Source organism: Triturus cristatus, chromosome 9, assembly GCF_964204655.1.
Source record: "Triturus cristatus chromosome 9, aTriCri1.1, whole genome shotgun sequence".
Classification (NCBI taxonomy): Eukaryota; Metazoa; Chordata; class Amphibia; order Caudata; family Salamandridae; genus Triturus; species Triturus cristatus.
In genome coordinates, this window is record NC_140592.1 from 393,973,504 (window position 1) to 393,998,145 (window position 24,642).

Below are 24,642 nucleotides of genomic sequence, written 5' to 3' on the forward strand. Positions count from 1 at the left end.
GTGATGTACACAGTTGGCTACAATCACCTAACAAGCTCAGCCTCCGTGTCTGTGTGGGTGTTTGGTTCAGATACATTTTAAGGTACAATGTAATTATGCATTTGCCCAGGACTCCCGCCTTCGAAGGGGGGCTTTCCTAGCAAAGTGATCTTTTCTCTCTTTATCGTACATCTGAATATTTCTTTATCTCAACCAGTCTCCATCGCTTTACCTACACCTACATCTCATGCTTTCTCTCTACAGTGTCTTTCTAAGAAATTTTGGGACCCTTAAGAATTTTGGGCCTCGCATGTTGCTGCTGTTTTTGTGTGACTCTATTTCTGAATGTTTAAGTGCAAGTCAATATTGCATGGCATCATGAGGATTGTATTTCGCAAAAAATATGTAATGAAATTCAAAGCCATTCTGAAAGGGGGCTCCAAATATGTCCTGCCCGGGCCCCTAAAATCTTTAAGATGATGCTGGTGTGATTTGGAAGAATTTTAACTAGATTCCCTGGAGTAGTAGCGCTTCTAGCAAGTATTTTCCAGACAGCCCTTGAAGGGTTGGGGGGGGGAGCGCCAGTGCCTATATCATTCCAGTAAACTTTCACCTTCTTGAACAAAAGCAACAAGTGGAGAGAATTTAATTTAATTATTTGTACAGCTTCTTCACAAGAGAACCATTGCCTTGAGCAATGCCTCCCCTGTTGTTATGATTTGCTGACCAGCATGAGCATGCTCGAATGACCCACACAACCCTTGCAGATAAACCTTTTTTCATGTTTTTGTTATTTTTTTCTGAATGTTATTTTCTTATTTCTTTACTGCTTCAGTTCTGGATTTGGTTTGATTGTCTGGCTGGTATAGGCCCAGTGCCCCAATAACAAAAACTCACACTTGCTGTGATTTGCTTGCATGGTGTACGATGATGCGTACTATAAAGGCAATTGACAGTGTCTATCTCTAATGAGAGGATCGTATTAAAGTATACAAAAAAGTGATGGGTGGAATGCTTGAATTAATTAACCTTAGTCGCTGGGTATTACTCTGGGATGCATCCCAGTCCATTCTTTTTTTTCACACTGTGCCACCTCAGTTTGGACCCAGCCATCAGCAAGTTAGTCTTAACACTGTCCAGTAGGAACAGTACAGCCTTTAACAGCCAGGCTAGAACGTCCCTGAACTGGAATACAGCAACCCAGGACCAGTTTTGCCCTGTTTTGGGCTCTTCGGTCAGCTATAGCTAGGTTCCAGTGGCACAGTGATCAAGGGGCCCACGTCTAGGCATATCCATCGCACTTGGGGCATCACCCTGAAGTATACACAAAGGTGATTGGTGCAATACTTGAATTAATCTTAGCTGGAACACAAGCAACTGAAGACGGGTATTTGGAACCAAGCTGCACCGATTGACAAGCCCCAATCGGGTCAAAACCGATCATGGGTTGCTTTTGTTCTGGTTCAGGAAGGACTTGATCTGGCAGTTCGGACTGGACTGTTCCTATTGGAACAGAATCAAGACTGATTTGCATACAGCTGAGTCAAAACTGTGGTGGCATGGTGGCAAAATAACAATGGACTGGGATGCAGTCCCAAGTAATTGACATTTGCTGAGATTCATTTACTCATTCCATCCATCACTTTTTGTATAATTCCGTATGACGCTCAAGTGAGAAGCTAGCTGGTGATCTGGAGACAGAAAGCAGGTTTTGATCATATTACTGCAAGCCAAATACTGGTGTGTAGTGATGCCTTCGGCTGCATTCCAGATGCCCAACCATTTGCCTTCTGTATTGTTTCCAGCGCTGCAATGACCAGATGCCAGGCATACAGAATGTGTGAGCATGCTGGATCTTGATGGTAAAGAATAACTCTAGTTTTACCAAGCAGTGCTTTCTTTCCATTTACAAAGAGTGACCTACATCCAGCGCTTTTCCCTTTTCTTGGACGCACTGCAATACGTTTTTTGCTTCTCCTCTGACCCTTTTCTTTCTTTTAAGCTTGTCACTCTCAGTAGGCATTTGAGGATTTAAAAATGCAGATACCAGTGCCTACTGAGCAGTCGTTTCTTTTCTCCTCTGTCTCTTTTCATTTCTCTGTTAGAGTGCCTGAAACTCCATTAGTCTTCTAACTCTGGTTACACCCTTGACTGACTCACCTGTCTGCCATAATTTGCTCCTGTGGTTGCAGCTTTGTTCAACAGTACTTAGCTTGTGCCACATTTTCTTTAATCTCTTATTTTATTTAAGGGCTTTTGTCCGGAAAAAGCACCATTTAGTGAATTTAAGACATTTTGCCCACAAATGAGAACTATCTATTCTATGTTAGGTTATATGGCAGAGGGCCTTTAACAGCCATTATAGTCTGAGGAAGAAGGACTGTAGCACTTTTAGTACATTCCTCCAGCTGAGAATATAATGGTTTAAATTAAACTGAAAGACGCAGCGAGACAGGAGTTGGTCTGTTGGAGCAGATGGTCTGTTTCTCCCATTCTTTTTTTTTTTTTTTTTAAAGAATATTTTTATAGATTTTAATTGGCACATAACACCGCATACCGTTGTGTCAGATACATTGTCTACGATCAGGAATAGGTGGGCTTCCCTTCTCCCACCGAATCCCGACCCCACGCTTCTAGACCCTCTACTCCTCCCGCCTCTGCTGGTCATTTTCTTCATCCCAACTTCCCAATCAGTGTCACTCAAGAGTCTTCGCTGCCTCCGGATCTTCGAACTCCTCGTCCAAGCTGTAGTACGTTCTCCATTTCCCCCATCTCTTATTAAATTTCCTGGGACATCAGCTCCCTTTGTAGACCACTCATTCTGCTTCCATGCCCATATTCATTCCCACCTTCCATTTGTCTAATGTAGGAACCTGCTGCTTGCCCCACACTTGTTCTTTGTCCCTCTTTGCCACTATGAAGCCCAACATGCAAAAAGCTCTTTGTTGCCCTAGGTAAGCCAGCATTGCTAGAGGATTCACAATATCATCAGCTGGGGTGTCCCGGGGATCTCCATCTCCCATATAGTTTCTAATTCCCGGAGGATCGACTCGTTAATACCCTGTAAGTTTGGGGCATCCCCAGAGAGTGTGTAGTAATGTGCTCTCCTCTGTGATCCAGTGTATGCAATTGGGGTTCTCGGCCCGTCCCATCTTATAAAGTTTACTCCTGTTGTAGTAGACCTGATGGAGTATTTTTAGCTGTATCACCCTTAACTTTGCTTTGATTGCCACTTCTCTTGGGCACATCAGGGATACCTCCCTATCTATATCTTCCAAAGTGCCTACCAATCTCTCTCATCTGGCACTCAGTGCCTGCAGGTAGGGCTAGTTCAAAGGCGGTGTGACCGGTGCCACCCCATCGGCTGCTGACTGGGGGCGGTGCCTTGTTTTCAAGTTTATTTTAATTTCAAAATCACCTGCGGCCGCGTTCCTTGCCTCCAGCAATTTTCAGTCAACAATAAAAGTGTCAAAATTGCTCCGGTGATTAATGTTCTTCCTGTTGAGAGATCGGGGTGTTGTCTAGTGGCAGTTTTGACTCATCATAAGGTAGCGCCCAGGGTTAATATGCCTGCTGCAAAGAACGTGTGCCATGCAGATCACAAAGTGCATATAATGTAGCTAGATCAGTGGGTTACTGTTTTGTCAGAGAGATCCTTTTGTCACTAACAGTATATATGTTACAATCCAAAAATGGAACCGTTCGCTATCAAAGAGCTGCATGCAAACTGCAAGGTATAGGCTAGAGAGTATTTTCCCAAATCTTTCATTATCCTGATGTTGTGAAAAGTGTTCATTTGGGTAGAAATCAATTCTTATTAGTAAAGACAACCCCCAACCATTGTGTTACGTTTTAAATTCTGAGTTTATGCATCTCCAGACCAAGCACGCTTAAACTATACTGCCTACCAGTATGGATGACATGTGATTCCTGCACCTTATAGTCCTCTGTCTTATGCAACATTTCCCATACAGTGATTTGCACACGTATGATTCATTCTCTGTGTAACGTGTGTGTGATTTAAAGTGCTCTGATACCCTACACTGGTATGAGTGGTGCTATGAACCAAAAGAAATGCATGAGAGAGAGTGTTATGGAGACTTTAGGGGCCCTTTTAAAGGGTGTTGGTGAGGGACTCTGTGGAGAATGAGGTCATTGGGGGTGCCAACAAACCTTGTTGCACAGGGCGCCACCAGCGAGAAAGCCAGCCCTGCCTGCAGGTTGTCTGGTGTGTAGTTAATGATGGTGTGGTAGAGTTAGGATACCGGCTACTGGGTGATCTGGCCCCCCTTACCCAACTCTCCAGGGACTGTGCTCTCAGTTCTTGTCCTACTACTGCTTTTCAGTGCTCGGTGCTTGGGTCAGTTGTGCGAATTTATATTGTTGGGTGGGTGTCAAGTGGAATTCTTCCTGCAGGGCTTGAGCGTCTTAATTTCACCCCCTCTAATCCTAAGGTTTCTATACCTACTAGTTACCATTGGGCGAACTCAGACAAGCTACTAACCTCTTTGAGTGCCTCACCTTTCCACAGCGGTGTTGCCAGAGTTATCCTCCATCTCCATCCCAGTGCTTTGGTTGTGTCGTCCCACGCTTTTAACGTGGTCCTAGTCAGTGGGAGGTCCTTCCTGGCCGATCGCTCATATAGTGAATGTATGTCCCTGGGGTCATCCTGGCTCTATCAGTTTTGGTGGCAAGCTCACTATGTGGCACAAATCCCCACTCTTTAATGAATTGAAGTTGAGTTTCTCTATAGTACGCTCTCAGGTTTGGGAGGGCAATGCCTCCGTTATAGCATGACCTACACAGGATCTGTAATGCTATCCTTGGGGTTTTGTCGTTCCACATCAATCTCCGCAACTCCTTATCTTGTTTCTCCCATTATTATACATTGTCTTTACTGCAGGTTCCAGCATGCCAATGTTGTAATATTTCATAGTGAGCATTGGTTATGTTATATAATAACTGCAACTTGCAGCCCTGCTTGGTGGAAGTCAAGTTTGAGGGATGGAACAAGTGAGATGAGAAATAAGAGAAATAAGAGAGCAGAAAGGAAATGGATAGTGGGAGCATAGTCATGGTGATATGAGTATCCTTTAATGAAAGAAGTGAGAATTTGCAAAGGGTTTTGGGCATATAGTAAGGAGAAAGGTGAAATGGTGAAAGTAAGGTAGAGAGACACACAATGGAAAACCACTCAGATGGACAGCGAGATTAGGCAGCTAACCAAAACCATGGCCTTAAAAGTGAAATGAAAGATGGAAATTAACTGAATATTGATGCAATATTCCTTACGATGTTACAGTCTCTTTATCTTATACTTCATCAGCACTGGGTAATTTTTTCTTCACGAAGCTGCATGATTGTTTTCCAACCTATAAAGCAAACGTGTGACATTGGGTCAATAAAGAGCATTATCTCAGCGATTAATGGGACTTTGGTACTGATTGTATGGCGATCTGTTTTATGAATCCACCTTCCATCCGCGTGATGAATGATTTGCATGTTTGAGTACCTCTTAAAAAATCACCATGTTGAAATGAGAAAATGCTAGGGTTGGAGGAGGGAAGTGGTAGTGAGGCAAGACTGAATCAATAAAGTAAGGCAAATCGACTTTTGTGAGAAAGCAGGACTATTTAGTGTTCTTGGTTTAAATCATATACATGTTAGACCTACTGTGCCAAATGTTCTGCATTTTCCAGAGGGGTACAGTCTATAGAGGGCACTAGTGTGAAGTTTGGGGACCGGGAGGGGGGGGGAGTGTAAAGACTACTCACAAGCTTACTGGCTCTAGGCCACAGGAGTGTTTTATTATTCTACTTTGCTTCCTTTCATCTTTATCCTCTTTTTGACAGTGTTCTGTGGCTGAACGTGTGCAACCTTTCAGACTGCAGCCGGCGCATCACAGCCTATGGCTGCCAGAGCGGCTTCGTTAGTGTCTCCTACGTGGACCAAGTGAGCAAAGGTGCATGGAGTGGGGTGTGAGTAATTTAAAGTCTAGATGTGAAACAGTGCGGATGGCATCTTTTTCAGATCAGACCGACTTCAAGCATCCAAGGATGACGTCATTGAACACGTCTTGGTCCCCCATTCCGAGTGGCCAGTTGATGCCATAGATCCATTGGCATTCCAAGTTGAGCAGGAATACCACTGGTTGGGAGTGTTTCATCCAAATATTAGAGCCCGCCGAAAGCAGGTGAAATGTGTTTTTTAAAATCTGGCCAAAATTGACATTTTCGGTATTCTAGTGACTTCTTTACCAGCCCACTTGTAATGAAGGCCTTAACTGATGTCCTTTATTGAGAGATGTGGTTTTAGCCCCACAGAAATATGTTTTTATGGGATCTGCACATGGGTGGTGATAATTCCGCACTTCTGAATAATAATGAAGATAGCCTGGTTTAGTCCCCATTTCCAATAACTCCCCCTGAGTAAGGGAAGAGGTTTCCTGAAACTCTCGCCAGTAAACTAATAGCTTTGGTACTGATTATATTTGTACTTCCTACATATGATAGTTGTATTTAGCCTGTCGATGACATATCCAGTGTCTTTGTATTTTATTATTCTGTCATTGTGGAAGTCAGACTGCAAACCCCGGTTTGACAACATTTAGGAATTAATGATGAAATGTAAGATTTGAAAAGCGAGATAAGGTTGTCCATATCACGTTATGTATTTGTTTATTGATTGTCTTTAGAATCATTTTTTGACCTATATTCTGGCACAGGAGGCTGCGAGTTTAACAATAAGGAAATCAATTCCAGGTCCTGTGTCCTATTCTCAAAGCGTACTGAGGAAAAGTGCCAGCCCACCTACAGAAGCGGACTCCTCATTATATACCAAGCACACATGTTTGCTATTGGTACGATGGATCAACCAGTGTTTCTTTAAAAGAATGGAACACAGGAGCACTTCTTTGAGTCTACAAAGACCCAGATTTTGGAACTCTCTTGACTTGAACCGAAGAACCCACCCGACCACTAGCAGTACAGGAACCTCCTAAAAATGGAACCTTTCAGAACCACCTGTGACTGAGATTGTCTAGGAACAGGGTTTTGAAGGGGTGACGTGATAATCGAGTTTACTAAAGAAAGATCTGCGTCAAAAACATTTTGAATGTGGCAGGCTATGTTGAGGGATTAGGTAAACCGTAGGAAATGTTCAGATATGTATGGCGGCAAGGTCAACAAAAGGCGTAAACAAAAACAAATAGTAAATAAAAAAAACTTGTGTGTGTATGGCGGAAAGGAATAGGAACAGAACAAAGGGCGTTAAGGGTGTCTCCCACATAAATAAATAGTAAAATAGGCTTAATACAGCACAGCAGAGTATATGAAGCAACTCTGCTTCCAACTGCCAAACTAAAAAACAAAATTAGTAACCGATGAAATTGAAAATGTTCATCCAATGTTATGTCAATATTATAAAGAGAAAGATCCAAACATAATTGCTCTGATATTAATCTCCCAGAATCAATGTCAAAGTAATTATTGTATCAAAAATTACCACATGGAATCCAATGAAGGGGATATAGAAATTCAGACGTGGTTACCCACCTGCCTCTATGGACACAAACTTCTACTTCAAACTGTCAACATGTAACTCCAGTCTGCACTGTTGTGCCTGCAAGAGCTATGTCGTTACCTAAAGACAACTCGCTCTGCTGTACAAAACCCCTCCATAAATAAATACACTAAGCAGTGCTCCACCTTAATAGCATTGTGCTTCAAATGTTTATGGCTCTATAAGTGGATTACCCTAGTAGTATGGTTCCAGGAGAGCAGGGGTTCCTAGTAAAGTATCTCTCTGAGAATAGTGGCCATTGCTGCACTATCCTATCAAAGAATCACTCTGAATGCAGTGCCCCGTAGGGCAGACTTTCTCTGAAAATTAGAGTCTTTTCTATCTCAGTATCGTGCTCTGAGAGTCCTGACCCTTAATGCTGTTTTACTTTGTGAGGGCAGAGTCTCCTAGCCCTGTGCCGCCCTGTAAAAGTAATGTCCCGTAAGGCATAGTGAAAGCAGTGTCCTTTAGAACAGCATCACCCTCTGATAGTAGAACGTCTCCATACGCTGTCACTTTGTGAATAGCTTGTTCTGGTACAGTCATTTGATGAGGGCTGTTTGCTGCAATACAGTGTCACCACTTGAGAACAGTTTGCCTCTGTACAGTTTCACTGTGCCTGAGCAGTGTGCCTTAATTCAGCACATCTCTAATAAGAGCAGTGTGCCTTAAAATGGTGTCACTGTAAAAGCATTGTCTTAGTGCAGTCTGACTGCATGAATGCAGTGTGCTACGATACTTATCACTGTTAAAAATGTATGACTCACTACAGTGTTTCTGTTGTAGATGTGTGTATCAATGCGTCACTGTGAAAACTGTGTACTTCCTTACAGACGCTGTATGAGAGAAGTGACCCTTGCTGTGTGAGAGTGTTTTCTTAGGGTCACAAAGCCAGGTCCAGTGGTTTAGGGATCTGTGTTTGACTTCACGGTTACAGGCTGGAATCCCACCGGGTTCGCTGAGCCTTTTATCCTTCGGCAGTTGATGAAAAGAGTACTATTGAGTGAGGTAACAATTAACATCTGCTCCAAGATACCCTTCCGGGTGAATGTGTGCTTTATAAATACACGTTATGTGGTGTCACTATGTGCGAGAGATGTACTGTAACAGTTTCATTGTGGGAGAGCAAACTGCCTTTGGGCAGTGTCTGTACTGAAGCACACTGCTCTCACAAACTGTGTCATTCTGTTAGAGAAGTGCGCTGCAGTGGTCTCCATGCGTGGGTGGTGCACCTTTGTAGAGTTTCACTTAGTGAGATAATTATTATTACAATAGCACATTTTTCCTTTGCTCTACTATTTCTGTGTGATGGTGTTGTCCTGTAACAGCAATTTCCTTTAAGGCAATGTCATTCAGCAAATCTAGGGCCCTTTACAGCAGCATTACTCTGCAAGAGCTATGCAATTTTACAATAGTTTTCTTATGGAGAAGCATTATCCTTATCACATAACTCTCAGTCCGGTTTCCCTACCAATGTTTTACCCTGTAAGAGCAGTCGTTCTTGTCGCCATATCACTCAAGGAAGTCACTATTTCATGTCACCTATTAATTCTGTGCTTGTAGTCTTTCCCATTAGAGCATCGGTGCATTTATTAATGAGTTTCTTTCTAGTGCACATTTGTAAAGCAAACGGACTCTTGGAACTCTGCACGACACACCTTTAAAACTGTTACAAAGTTATATTGAAAGCAAAACTGAGATGAAGAGAGACGTGACTACAAATTTTCTAGATGTTGGATGGTGTTTTTCAACTAGTCTGACACGTAACCACACTTCCAGGTCCCAAGATAGACGCATCGTTGATTTATTAACACTTTGTGTTTGCAGTGGTGCTGCAAAGTTGGAACATTCAGCAGGATGGTCCTATCTCCAGAGTCGTCGTGTTTAGCTTACCATCCTACTGGGAGACCGAAGACGTACAAGAAGGTAAGGAATGCAAAGAGCCCAATTGCAGATATTGGTTATGTTTGGTTAGTGGTGCCATTGACTCAGTGCTGTCTTGTGTTCTTCTGCAGCGGGATCTGGAGAGCAGAAAGACCTTGAGGACTACAGTGTGTTAGTTGCTAGCACCATTGAGCTTTCTGTAGTGTACAGGTAGGTGATGTGTGTCCCTTTTATGAGTTATGTGTTACAGATAGCCAGTCAAGAGTATTCAGCTTGTTCTTCGGACCTGTAATATCCCATTAAGAATTCCTAAGCCCTAGCCCTTCTTCCCCAGGGTTTATTAAATTGGGCATAAGGGCCTCTAAATCAATAGAAGGGCCTGTGTCCAAAGACCCCTCCACACCAATATATGAATCAAGCCTGACAACCCCCTCCAGATTGGGGTGAAGTCCTCCAATGAAGCAAGAGCTTTAAAAGAGTTTCAGACTCCTACATTAACATTTTAAGTCCCCGCCCCAAAATATGGTGTACTTCCTTGCATGAATCTGGATGCAAGGACCTCTGGCCTAAAAAGTATCCCAATTGCAGAACCTGGATGGCCACTAAACAATGTCACTGGAGGTAAAAATACTTTAATAATGATTCAACCATTGTTTGTGACTTAAAATTGATGATAGTACAATCCCCAGCCTGGAATATAAGAGAAATGGGCTCTATCTACAAAAGACACAGAACCCTAGCACAACTGAATCGCAGGAAAGTGCATATTGCGCTGCTCCAAGAGACACACCTCACTCACTCGGAAGCGGGTAAGATGCAAAAGAAATGGAGAGGGAAGCTGTTTCACACATCTTACTCAGCTTTTGCTAGAGGGGCAGCAATCTGGTTAAGGACTGGCGTGCCTTTTGAATTACAAGAACACGAGATAGACGTAAACGGCAAATACGTATTGTTGCTAGGAAAACTAGATGGGCAACGAATAGTACTGGGTAGTGTATATGCCCCCAATATAGACCAATACCTCTTTCTGGAGACATTGTTTGCAATGCTAACGGGATGGGAAGACTACCCGTGGCTAATTGGAGGGGACTTCAATGCTGTCATGGATGTGGACCTAGACAGATCGCACCCACCTCTACATGGCACGAACAGTAGGAAGCAGGCGGAGGCCTTGTATAGCTGGGCAATGGGCTGGAATATAAGAGACTCCTGGCGTATAAAAACCCTGGGACCAGGGGATACTCATTCTACTCACCCCCGCATGGGTTGCACACACACGCCTTGACAGGATATTTTGCTCTTTCGGGCTACTTTCACAGGTGATAACTACTGCATATCTGGGGAAGACCCTATCAGACCACAACCCATTGGAGATCGCGATAGAACGGGGCAAGATACCCATGCCAATACCTACATGGAGGTTACAACCTTCATTACTGGAAGACTCAGTCTTTCACAACACTCTCAGCACAGCCATTACCAACTATTTCGTAGAAAACACTAACACAACTGAATCAAGACAAATTGAATGGGATGCTTTTAAGACTGTAATTAGAGGAGTTGCCATTAGCACGAGAGTGGGAGAGCGTGCATCCTTGCTGACTAGACTTACAGCATTAGAAAAGAGGCTAGGTACCCTAGAAAGAGAAACATTGACTGCTGACACACGCCGGTCAGACTTACAAGAAGCACACATATGTCATGCTGAATTACTAGAAGATCTTAGGCTGCTGGATTATCGGGCATATACACAAAAACAACATGCGTAAGCAGATAGGGCGGGGCCTCTGCTTGCAGGACTCCTCAAAAACACACAGACGGCGTGCCCTGTATTAGAGTTTGTCAACCAAGAAGAGATACTGGTGGACACACAATTAGATTTTAATGCAGCATTTAAGGCATATTAATAGACTTTATATACAGTCCCTCCAATATTATCAGAAAGAGAATTTACAGATTTTTTTGGGGGCCTTCACCTACCGCAGTTATTAAAAGAGCATAAGGAAGAATTGGAGAAACCTATCACAGAGGCAGAAATCAGGGCAGCAATCAGAGCACACCCCAGAAATAAAACACGAGGTTTGGATGGACTACCTATTGAATTTTACACTACATTCGCGCCACTCATAGCACCACATCTAAAAAAGTTATATCAGACATCACTGGAGATGGGAACGTTACCAGACAGAACACTGCAAAGCCATAGTAGTATCTCTACTGAAACCAGGAAGAAATGGCACTGATATGTCGGGATATAGACCTCTGTCACTGTTAAATACAGATTACAAGATCCTAAGCAAATTATTGGCTACTAGAATACAGCAATTCATACCACACTTAATACACACAGATCAATGCGGATTTGTGCCAGGCAGAAGCACAGCATTAAATATCCAGAGACTACATCAATTAATGACGGGAGCATCATTGACAGGGGGAACGCAAGGCTGCATCTCTCTAGACCTGAAGCAGGCGTTTGATTCCTTGTATTGGGAGTATATGTTTAGAGTATTGGCACACTATGGAATTCCTGACCAATATATAAAATGGCTGGCTTTATTGTATGCCAATCCAACTGAACGCGCCCGCACTGGGCCATATATATCTCCACAATATATGGTAGCTAAGGGAACAAGACAGGGATGCCCGTTATCACCATTATTATTTATTTTAGCCCTAGAACCTTTATTGGTAAAAATACGATTATTGGCGCCGCAACATGGCATACATATAAGAAACGAAGATCACATTATCTCGGCTTATGCTGATGACATCATTCTATATCTGGAAGACCTACACAAAGACCAGACACTTATCCCGGAGATTTTTGAGCAGTTCCGGCTGCTGTCCGGACTCTCTATAAATGATACCAAATCCTATGCATACTCATTCCAAAACAACAGGCTAGATGAATCATTGCAGTTCGGTCCTAGGAACTTCCGAATAGCACATGACACCTTTAGATACCTTGGAATACATATTTACAGGGACCCTGACAACTTGATAGATGGCAATATTACCAGGGCAATTACCACACTTAGATCACAAATTAAATTCTGGACGACTCTCCCACTGTTGGTGGCGGGTAGGGTAGCCATTACTAAAATGGTGATGCTACCCAGATTATTGTATTATTTTACGAATATACCTGTAGTAATTCCACCACATATATTTAAAGTACTGGATACACTCCTAGTGGAATTAATCTGGGGCAATGGACGACAGAGAATAGGGTTACCCAAGTTAAAATTAATTGCTAAGAATGGAGGAATGGGAGTCCCGGATTTCAAGACCTATTGTTATGTCAGCCAATTACAATGGATGGCATATTGGCTGACAGGCCGGAACCTACAAGAAATAGGTATGACGCAAAGGGAATGAAGTGGGGGTACACTACACACAATGCTGATGCCGACTACCAGAATACCATCAACAGCGCCCCCACTCCTGAAGGTGGCCCTACAATATTGGAGGAAGACACTATGCTACACCGAACAACGGCGACCATATGCCCCAAATATACCCCTCATGGGCATTCCTTTACAAATGGAGATACTATCACAAAGGCGCACCTCAGTGTGGGTGGAGTCCGGGGTGGATACAGTAGGTATGCTCTTCGTAGACGGCATGCTAGCGGATCATGACACGTTTGTGAGAAAACAGGGAGTGCCAAATACTCTCTTTTTGACACACACACACACACACACATATACTACGATATGTGCGCCGAGGCTGGGCGCCGGATGGGGTAGAACTACCAACACACGAATTGGTGAATATGTTATACCTTATAGACAATGGTGGTCACCTAACGAGACGGCTAGTACATGGGATCAAAGCGCATACAGCAGTATCGCTAGTGCCCCTTAGAGAAAGATGGAGTGTGGAGATAGGGAGAGCCCTTACAGACAAGGAATGGACCCTTGTTATAGAATACCCCAGAAAGGTGTTGCATAACCCGAAATTTAAATTTATACAATTAATGATACTATACCGTGCATATTTAACTCCTCATAGACTGAATACGATATTTGCGGGAGTAGCAGATGAATGCCCACGTTGTCAAGGGACGATGGCCGGTTTACTTCACATGCTATGGTCGTGCCCACGCCTTTTAAATTATTGTTCTACCATACAACACATACCAACTACGCTAGCACCAGGGAGGAGTCTAACTACCTGGGAATCTTGCCTGTTAGGTGTAGGACTCGCCAGTAAGTTAGGGAACCCTACAACTCGCTTTCTTAACTTGATGCTAATCTTAGCAAAGAGATTAATAACAAAGCGTTGGAAGACGAGGAAAGCGCCAGTGATACAGGATTGTTATGATGATGCAATTCGCTGGGGTACTGCTGAAGGCATAGAACTCCAAAGGGAGACAAGGACTGAGGAAAAAACCTATTTCCTTAGACTGGAATGTCTTAATGGAAGAACTTAAATCGGTTGACATCGCAGCCCTAACTCTACTATAGACACGCCGATGCCCTATAGATACACGACTGAGTAATATACGTAACAACAAATATGTACAGGATGCATTGATGCTATATACAGTTAAAACGTTAGCTGCAGTTAAAAACGATGGAGGAAGGACTCAAGGAAATGCCAGCTGCACATGCATAGTCTGATACTGTGGTTGAACTGGGAGGGAGGGGGGCGTAAAGGTTATATGGTTAATAGGTTAGTCCAGATGGATTGGGTTTTGCATAGTTAAACATTATAGTATGTGGCATATGTTCTCACCCAGATGTACAAACACGAAGCACTATGTGAACTTTAAATCCTAAGATTTGTAATATGGATGTAAACCAGTTACTGAGATCTGGGTTCACACTAGTGTGGCAAACTACAAATGTTGTTATATACAGGATATGCGTACAATTAAGTGAAGATGCATAACATGCCCATGGAAATACCAACTATGTCTTTATGTATACGATGTAAAAATGTAATAAAATGTTAAAAAAACATTAAAAACAAATGCAATCCCCAGGCACTTCCTTCTTTTCAGGCCCAATCCAGTAAGTTCTTCTGAAATTAATATCGCCTTAGAAATTCAGTATGCCACCTCGATTTGTCCCTTAGCCAGTGGGCTGCTTTATTTTTTAGAGCATAGTAGTCCTCCCGCATGTGAGGGGCTAGAACCGGGGCGTCTCTGAGCACTAGAACAATATAGCATGCAATCAGGTGGAGCTGGGGGAAACTATTAGCCAACATATGGCCAGTAGGTTCCAAAGATTCTTTTACTTGATTCTGAATGTTAATTGGCCCATATGTACAAGCCAATAAGAGCACCTTGCATGTGACCTTTACGGACTTATCGAGCCCTCTTGATACTGTAAATCTCTTAAAACTGTGGAATATCTTAAAAAGTTGGGGGGTTACACTGGGATGCCTCTGTAAGAATTCGCTATAGTCCTTCTGGAGACTACACATCTGCTATAAATTGCAGTCAGGGAGTCCGACAAGGCTGTATTTTAGCTCCTTTTTTATTTTGTATTTATATAAATGAACTCGAGGAGCACCTTCTTCAAAAGAAGGCAGACATACCAAGGGTGGGAAGCCATTTCATCCCTACCTTCCTCTATGCCAATGACGCAGTCCTCATAGCTAGGATTGCAGATGATTTGCAGCGGCTGTTGGATGGCTTTGCTGAGTTAATGACCTCTTTAGATTTAAAGGTTAATTGGTCAAAGTCCTTTGTTTTAATTTGTGGGCATAAAAGTACCAAACTAAACAAGCATTTACAATGCAATAGGACTTGCATTACTGCAAGTTTGAGCTATTGGCGTCGCAAATAATAATGCATCATCAATAGCTCAAACTCTCAATAATACAAAACCTGTTGCATTGCAAATTCTTGTTGTTTCCATGCCTCCTGTCTTCACTGCCTTCAATGACTGATAAAGGTGGAAGACGCGGCACAGATAAGCAAGTCAGCCCACCCAAAAATGTCACTTCAATGTCACTTTTTAGATAATACACTGTTATTACTTTGGCATGCACCTAACATGCTTTGATTTAATGCTCTAAAGGCCTATATTTTCAACTTAGAGCCAGGGTGATTTCACGTTGTGTACATATCTTTGCTCAAGGGCGTGGCATTGTTAAAATTTGCATGAGCGCAAATGATGAGACCTCTCTGAATAGTACGGGATCGTCTGCTTTTTCTTCACAACTCAGTTTGTGAAAAAACAAGGAAAGGTATTTTGTTATATAAAAATGCTATTTATTGCAAAATGACAATGTCCAATGCATAACAAGATGCTTTTACATTTGACAGTCCGGACTAAAACCAAAATTTTGTAACTATGTGCACATTTTGATGCCGCCCATCAGCATCAACAGTTCTGTAGCGCTAGGACACAGAATAGAAGTGTGCTTAATAAATGTTGATGATTGATGTACACAGGGATGGACCAACAGGGTGAAATGTAGGAATGGTTGGTGAATGCTCACCCCGGAACTTTGTACCTCAGAAAATGCAAATACACATGTTCATAATGAGCACACAAAAGCACTTCCAGAAAAGCGTGCTACTTCCAAAGATATGATATGTCCGATAAGGTGCGATAAGAAATATCGTTTTTCACTCCATTTCACTTTTGCCTAAATGAGTTAACTAGACTCATGTCTCCCAAACTTGGTGATTACAGAGATGGCATCCAGTCTGGCCACGAGAAGAGTGCAGTAAATCAATCCAACTAAGCATGTTTCATGCGAGCGATGTGTAGGTTTGTGCTACACACTTTCTGGTTGTAAAACTGGGAAAGACTAATGCTGATTTTTGCCGAAATATGATCATCTCTTGAGGCAACGTTATTATGAACTTAAGTATGTTACATTACGTAAATGTGACTATTCAATTTTATATTGCTCTTAACATTAATCCTTAATTTATGCCTAAGGACCTTTGGGAAAATAAATCAGAGTGACAGAACACAAGATTTCACAAAACACACAGTTGCCAACAAAAAGCGTCCGCCATTGCCGAAACTGGCGTCCCGTGAGTGCTGTGTAGGGCGGCAGCCATTGTTCAAGTGAAAGCCTGCATGGCGGGGTGCAAATACAACAAGAAGCGGCCGCCAGTGCCGATACCGGCTGCATCTAAAATAAGCACCAGCCATTATTAAAGTGAAAGCACGCATGGTGCGCTAGAAATACCAAAAAGAAGGGGCACCATTGCTATGCGTTCCATCGTGCCTGCTTCAGCAAGACATTTATTAAGTAAATAGTGCTCCCTAGCTGCTAATGAAAGCGTAAGGACACATGTAAGAAGGGCTGTTCTTATGGGTAGTAACAACAGAAGAGATGGAGGTACTAAGGAGGTACAACTAAGCCTATTCACAAATCAAAAGCCATTATTTACAAAGGACAGGAAGAGGAGCCAATTGTAAAGATGGGCAGAAAATCGGAGGAGCTTAAAGTCCATACCTGAATACAGCATGTCTCGAAGAGACCACACAAGCGCTGTCTAGGCGAGACCTCGTATAGAGGGATCATCAGTCTTAAAAGTGGACAATTTTAACTATTTAGATGTCCCTTTGGACTCTAAGCCTAAATGAGGCCCTTTGTTGTCACTAAGAGCACTCCAGTTTTCAAGAGCAATTGAAGGATTTTTTAATTTTGTTTCAAAATTGGAGCTTAAGCCATTAAAGGCTATAATTGCTTTGTATCGATCTAAATGCATCTCATCTTAGTTACAGGGCACACCTTATAGTTACTAGAGAAAACTATAACTGGTGAATGTTAGTGTTTTATTTATTTTGGTTAAAAATGTTATGTTGCCACGGAAGTTTTCACCGAACTATACCATCACGTTAACTTTAGTGTTTTCAGCTAATATATATATTTGCAAACCACGGTAAGGCAACATTTTGGGTTTAGGGATGAGCAGTATTGAACATATTCAGACTAAATTTAGGGTTTGGGGTGGGTAGTGGTAAGGGTTATTTTAGGGTTCGGTGGGTATTGGTAGAGGGTGATAAGGGTCATTTTAACTTTTGGGATGTGTAGTCGAAACAGCTGATCAGGTGTAAATTCAAAAAACCTTTAGAGGGATCCCCCTCCAAAAAAATAAAAGAAAAAATTAAATATGTAAATATACCATGTGTGGTAAATGCATGCGTTGTAATGTCATACAACCCCCATCGGCCCACTATCTAATGAAAGCACAACTCTACATTATGGAGGTAAAAATGAACATGTGGAGAGAGGTCCTACTGCCTGGCCAAGGGACAGATTGAGCCCCTGTTGCCTTTCAATGAATCCCTCACTGACATGCTGTTAGATACTTGGACTAAATCATGCTCTGCCCTCCCCCCAGTCAAACAGCAGGCCTCCTGCCTCCATGGACCCTCTCCAGGAGACCCTGATTTCCTCACCAGCAACCAGTGCTTCTTTGGAGATGTCCATACATTGTTAATGGACATGCCTTTCGATGTCTCCTGCCTGTAGGTTGAGAATTTTGATTTGGCTTAGAGTATTTTAAGGAGAGCTGAGCCTCAGCACACGCTTTGGGCTTTTCAGCTCAAGTCAGCCAATCCTTTCTATTCGGTGATATGCCAGAGGATTGGAGCATCGACAACGTTAGGCTCCTCCACCTGCACAGTAGGCTTACCAACTCTTTCAAGTTTGGGTCTGTGGGCCCAGTAGACAGAGGCCTTGCCACCCACGGCAACATTCATTCCAATCTTCAGTCCCCTCCGGCCACAACCTCCAAGTCTCTTAAGTGCACCCTTACTACTGCACAGCTGCACTGTAGAAGGGAGGATTGACCTGGCCACCAGGGGCAGCCTTCATCTGAGACTTCCAACCCACTGGCCCCAACCTCCAAGCCTCCTTAGTGCACTTTTACCAGCACACAGCTACCTAGTAACATGCAGGATTAGCAACTTCCTGAAAGGGTGGCAACAAATCACATGGCAAATGAGCCTTGCAGTTTGTCTAACTGGGTTTTGCCCTGCCATTCTTTTTTGTCCCACGGCACTGGCCACCCACCTCAGACTGCTTCCTGAGGGTCCTCATGCCCGTTTAATCCCATAGAGAGGGCATCGGCCTGAGAAGTAGGGACTGAGTGTTATTTCCCTACTTCTTGTGCCAAAGGGCAGAGGCCTTTGTCCTGTACTTTTCCGTTCTAGGACAAATTTAAAATGCTCACCCTGGTCCAGGTTCCCCCTGCTCTGAAAACTGGATGATGGCGTGGGACGTGCACAATGTTTATTTTCACATCCCTGTGCTGCAGGCCCACAGATGCTGCCTGCTGTTCACAATGAGCCATGAGCACTTATACTTTGCCATGCTCTTTTTGGGCTTCACAAGTACCCCATAGATGTTCACAAAGGTGATGGTGGTGGTCGCTGCCCAACTTCTGAGTTCAGTCATACTAGTCTTCCCCTACCTTGACAACTGGCTATTAAAGGTGGGCTCACTGCAGTTAGTCGCCGACAACCTCGAGTTGATTGTGCACCTTCTTATATCTTTGGGTTTGTCAGTCAACCTTCCGAAGTCACATCTGACTCCTTCTCATAGTCTCCCTCTCATCAGAGCCATGCTGACTACAGTGCACTTTTGAACGTTTTCGTGGAGAATGGCTATGAGGTATTTCGGCCTACTAGCCCCATGCATGCTGGTTGAAGACTGTGGTGAGTGGCGCATGTGAGTTTTGCAGTGGAACGTGGACTCAGCACCAAGGGAGCCTTTCAGATTCCATCACGGTGTTGGAGGAGACTTCAAAAGACATTCAGTGGTGGCAGCTCGACTGCAGTTGGACTAGTGGCAGACCCCTCTCCCACTCAGAGTTGATGATGGTGACTGATGTATCACTACTGGCTTTGGGAGATCATCTGGAAGAGGTGGAGCTCAAAAGACTGGTCTCCAGTGGAAATCTGCGTCCACATCAGTTTGCTTGAGTTGCAGGCGATTCAGTTGACATTGAAGCCCTTCCTCCTCTTCATTAAGGGAAGGCTGGTGCAGGTTCTCACGGACAGCACCTCCGCCATGTGGTACCACACCAAGCTGTTTAGGTCCTGTGCAGAGGCTGTCCTTGGCTTTAGCTGGCTGAACCATCGGGAAGATCTTTAAACACCAGGGCAGAAGAACTCAGCCAGAGATGCCTAACAGATCACGAATGTCCGCTTCACCCAGCGATGTCAGAGGGCATCTTCCAACAATGGGAAGAGTCCTGGATCAATCGATTCTCCATAGCCGAGAATGTGCAGTCAGCACTTTTGAGCATTGGAGTTCCCAATGAGACTGTCTTTTAAAGACTCATTCTGTCTAGAGCAGAGTGCAGAATTGCAGTAAGGCTTCCTTCTCATCCCTTTCCTGCCCCTAGTTTTGAAGAAGATATGAAACGGCCCGGTGCAAGTCATTGTAGTGGCTCCTTTTTGAACCAGGACAGTGTGGTACCCAGAGCTTCTGGGTGTGAGCATCCGTCCTTCAATCAGGCTTCCACCTTGGTAGGATGTCCTGTCACAACAGCAAGGTAGGGATGTGCACCCGTGCTTGTGCAAACTGCACCTCCATGTGTGAGATTGAGTGGTACGGTTGATCCCCTTTGACCTTCCTCGCTAGGTAGTTGACGTCATCTTTAGCAGCCTAATGTTTGTCAATGAAGTTTGAAGTGTGCTGCTCTCTGGGACAAGTTTGCGACTTGGTGCTGTGCCCACCTGTTAGACCCATTGCAATCAAAACTGTTGATATGGTGCTGTTTGCTTTCTTTTTAGGCCAGGAAGGACTTGCCTTGGGCAATGTTAAAGATTTCCTGTCGACCCTTTCGGCCTTTTTATAGTTGCAGGACCAACCGTCCTTATTCAGATCACCAGTTGCGATGCGTTTTCTAAAAGGTGTACAACATGTTTCTACAGTAGCCATAGTGGAACATAAATCTGTTTTTCACGTTTCCAATATGTACTCCTTTTGAACCAATGCACAGTTGTCCATAGCATTTACATACCCTTAAAACAGTCTTAGTAGTTGTGATAGCTTCTGTACGTCTCGCATGGTCCTACCTCCCTATACCACCTTTTTTTCAGACAAAACTGTTTTAAGGACTCCAACTCCATTCCCACTCCATTCCCACCTTTATCTCTATTGTCAGTTTGGATATAAACATCCATCGATAATTACACACATTAAATCACAAAGTTAGAAAAGATGAATAAATAAAATCCCACTAAAAAGGCATAAAAATACATGCAAATTGATTCATAAAGTGCATTAGGAAAAGTTGACTTATGAGTAATAATTTGTATTTCCTACCCCAATAAATATAATTCATATTAAAAATACATAAAAATACATATATTTTATAAGATACATTAAAAGGGGTTAACTTATGCATTGTAATTTCCAATTTTCCGCCTTTATGTGACACACTGTTTGGTGGTAAGTTGCATATGAAAAAACAAAACTTGAGTCAAGTGGCTGAATTGCATATTCTAAGAGCAGAGTGACACTCTCTCACCCCTAGTTGTAAACAAAGTAGCTTAACCCAGCTTTTACTAGGTTTCTTGTAGGCAATGCAATGCAGAAGAAAAGTACAAGTTCCTCAGTTTCATCGGCTGATTTACTTGACTGGCAGATCTTATTTTCAGAATTAGATTTTGACCACAACTTCTTAAAGATGGGCAAATGTTTGCATGGCCATAGATAATATTAAATCCATGTACTCCTCATATCTGTATTCCCATTTCATCATCGGGAATTTACCTTTAAAATAACCATCTTTGTGTGAGGTGAACAATTTCTCAAATGCACTATACCAATATCTTTCCATTATTACACAATAACAACTCTTGCTGATACATGAGACATTATGCCAGTATTTCCTAAAACCTAGGCTAATTGATAAATCCTTTATGTTTCTGCAATGGAACTTTTGCCGCCTGTGAATGTGAAATTACGTCAAGGAGACCTTCTCTGTAAATTCTCAACTCCTCCATAGACCAAATTCTTATCCAGAATAAAATGGGGCACAGCTCAGCAAAGCTTGTGATTGATTTCAAGCCCAAATCTAACCATACAGGGATTAACAGAGCACTCTTTGAAAGCTTCAACAGGGCCTTCATAAAAACATTTTCTACCTTCTCTAAGCTATCCATATTACAGTGACCCCATAAGTCAGACCCATAACAAGCAGTGCTCGTGGCCTGATCTCTATATAGCTCCAAAACCGGTGATAGAGGGTGGGATTTGCCACGGGTGAAAATGTTTGACGCACTTGATCTATGCTTAAGCAGGGATGTACCTTTTGCAATCTACCCATGCCTGGCCTGCAAATCTGATATCCTAACACCCAAGTAATCAAACTTAGTTACTTTTTCCAAAGCTTTTTTGCCTAGTCTTATTTCCCCCCTAAGGTTTGTGACGGAAGAATGTCATAATTTTGTTTCCTTATATTTTGTTTCCAAATCATGAATTACAAAAAGTTGCAAACCTTTGGATAAGGTTTCCAAACCTCTCGGGGGGGGGGGGGGAGGGGGCTTCTAAAAATAGGTAAGTTGTTGACCTCAAACAATAGTGCAGGCACCTTCTTACTTGCCAAGACTGGTGAATCATTCCCAATTTATTAAGTAATCAATACATTAATTGATAAAGAGGAGGTAAATGATGAGTGCCAAGACACAGCTTTGGTGAACACCCTTATTGACCTGGATCCTTTCAGTCACCTCTACATTACGACCCCACCTCACTTGAGTAAAATTATCAGTGTATAAACATCTAATGACACCCAGTAAATCATGGGGAACACCGATTGAAGCCCTAACCTTCTACAACTTCTCTCTCGGTGACCTTATCAAAGGCCGCCCGTAGATAAATGAAAGCAACATATAAGCTACCTTGTGGAAAATCAATGGATTTCCACTTTAACAAAAGAAAGACCTGGTCAGTGGTGCTGGTCTTTGGCCTGAATCCTGCTTTGAACTTACTCAAAATGTTATCTATCATCCAGGCTAAATGTTTATCCAACACCTGTTTGCATAATATTGCATGTAGATTATCACGCAAGCTAAATGGGCAGCTGGTGTCAGTACGGCTACCCTTTTTGTATATTGGCACTATCTCAGCTCTCCTCCAGGAGTCTGATATTGGTGCACTGCAAATGATTGCATTAAAGATAGTATTTATGTATGGGGTCCAAATTTCCAGTTCAGATCGAAAGAGATCTCAAGGTATTTTGTCCAGACCTGGAGCTTTGGTCTTCTTGTGGGCCTTAGTGGCTGTCAGCATGCCTTGCGATGGAAGAAAAACCTAGATTTCCTGATGCCACAGCACACCCATCTGGATGAGTTTCACTTGGGGAATTAGTAACCTCAGGTACCAGTTGATCATTGTACAAAACCTCAAAATGCTTCACCCATTCAGTTGACTAACATGCACCTCGGGTTTCATAGTAGAGTTCCGGGTGTCTTGAGACACTATGGCAAAACGTTCTTATATCATTGCGCCTGGATGCATCAAGATCTTCCCAGAGCCTATGGTCCCAATCAAGTTTAGCTTGTTTGTTACACTGCATATATTCTGCTCTAGAAGCTCTTCTTACCTCACCAATCCCCAATTTTATTGTCTGAACCAGTTCTGCTTTTTATAATCCTACAGTCCTTATTAAACCATCCATTGGCTTTCTGTTGAGTTTGCTCCTTAAAAAAGTTTCTTGTGAAAAGGTTCCTGAGCTTGTCAAATGATTGAATATGTTCTTTCCAAACTACAAGAGGATTGGATAAATTAAGAAACGCCCCAACATTAGGGCTGTTTTCTTTACTCTACATCAACAGGCCGAATAATTGGGGGGGGGGGGGGGGGGGGTAAGAATTTTATCCCATTATGTTTTCCTGTTATTTGTAATGACTAAACTGTTGTTTTTAAGGGAAAAGCTGTCTATTTGCCGTATAATCAGTGATCTTTCGAGATGGAGGACCAGGTAATCATGATCATTTTCGTGTCTAGATAAAATCTCTATACAATGAAATCGCGCCATAAACTGTTGTCTATTAGTATATAGTCAATACAACTCCTATAACGGCCTCTGACTGCGGGTGCAGCTCGGATGTCAGAAATAAATCTCCCATTGCATACACACAATCTGTGGGTTCATGAAATACAAACTAACTGTAGAGCCGCTCTAGACATTTGGGCACAAGTTGGGCCGGCTACATCTGGGATGCCCAATAGGCATCTTCTTTCTTAAGAACTCTTATCAGACCTGGTGGTTTGAAAGTGATATTAAAATCCCCCTGAATATTATGTATATAATCTAACTTTCCTAATGTTGGTGATTCAGAAAACTTTGATACTTCTGTTATATATGGTTAGTAGTAAAAGAGGTCTTTTGTTTACTAAGGTTATTTTTAGGCCTTTGATATCTAGGGAATTTGTTTGTTTGCTTTACAAAACAGTTTAAGGCTGCTTTCACCTTAAATGCAAAGGCCTCTCAATGGTCGACCTGCATTGGGCTCTTCGGCCATTATCTGGAGATAAAAATAACCTTGCCTGAAATAATCCCTAGTAGCCCAGGTCTCTTGCATCAAACAAAAAGCAAACCGGTCCACAAACTCCCCCCACTCACTTTCCCTCAACTTGATTTTTAGACCCGCACCATTCCAACTTAACAAAATAACCTCCTTTGTTGCATCAAGTTTTTGAGTTGCCACAATGGGTTCCTTTTGGTCTTAGTTCAGGAGAGATGGACAATAAGTGGCTATTGATTTAGATATTTCAGCCATAAGTAGATAATCTGCACTAAATGTGATAACACGATTGCCCTGGTTCTCTTGTTGTCATTAGTACAAAGTAACGCAATATCTGCATATCCATTACGGGGCCTTACCCTCTTGGTACTAAAGTCAACGCAATTGCCTTCTCCTTCACATATACTATGACATGCAGGAAACAAACCAAAATCATTGATCTTAAGGCCAGCGGTGTTCCAATTTACGTCCGTGGCATTCAAGGGGGAAGAAGCTACACAAATGGCATTTACTAAGAGCGACTTGACCAGTACCTGCCCCTTCCCATGCCGAGATAGAAATCACTCACAGTCATGTAGAGTGGTCAGCAGTTCAGACCTATTAGTAGTGATCTGTAGGTGGTGCAGAGGTGGCTTCGTGGCAGTGCCCTCATGACACACACGGATGGAATGTTGCAGTTGTTGGGCCTTGCCTATAGTAAAAATACCCAGGGACAAAATCCTTATAACGTATGGACTGCACACAGATG

At 42.8% G+C, this 24,642-nt stretch overlaps 1 protein-coding gene across 1 annotated transcript in view; it reads left to right on the forward strand.

Annotated features, from left to right (window-relative positions):
- The window catches only part of KPTN (kaptin, actin binding protein), a 164,976-nt gene that overhangs the window by 113,344 nt on the left and 26,990 nt on the right, over positions 1–24,642 (forward strand). The window contains exons 7-9 of the mRNA XM_085625253.1: positions 5,832–5,941; positions 9,367–9,465; positions 9,555–9,633. Coding sequence (XP_085481379.1) covers positions 5,832–5,941; positions 9,367–9,465; positions 9,555–9,633 — 288 coding nt within the window. The remainder of the gene's footprint in view (positions 1–5,831; positions 5,942–9,366; positions 9,466–9,554; positions 9,634–24,642) is intronic.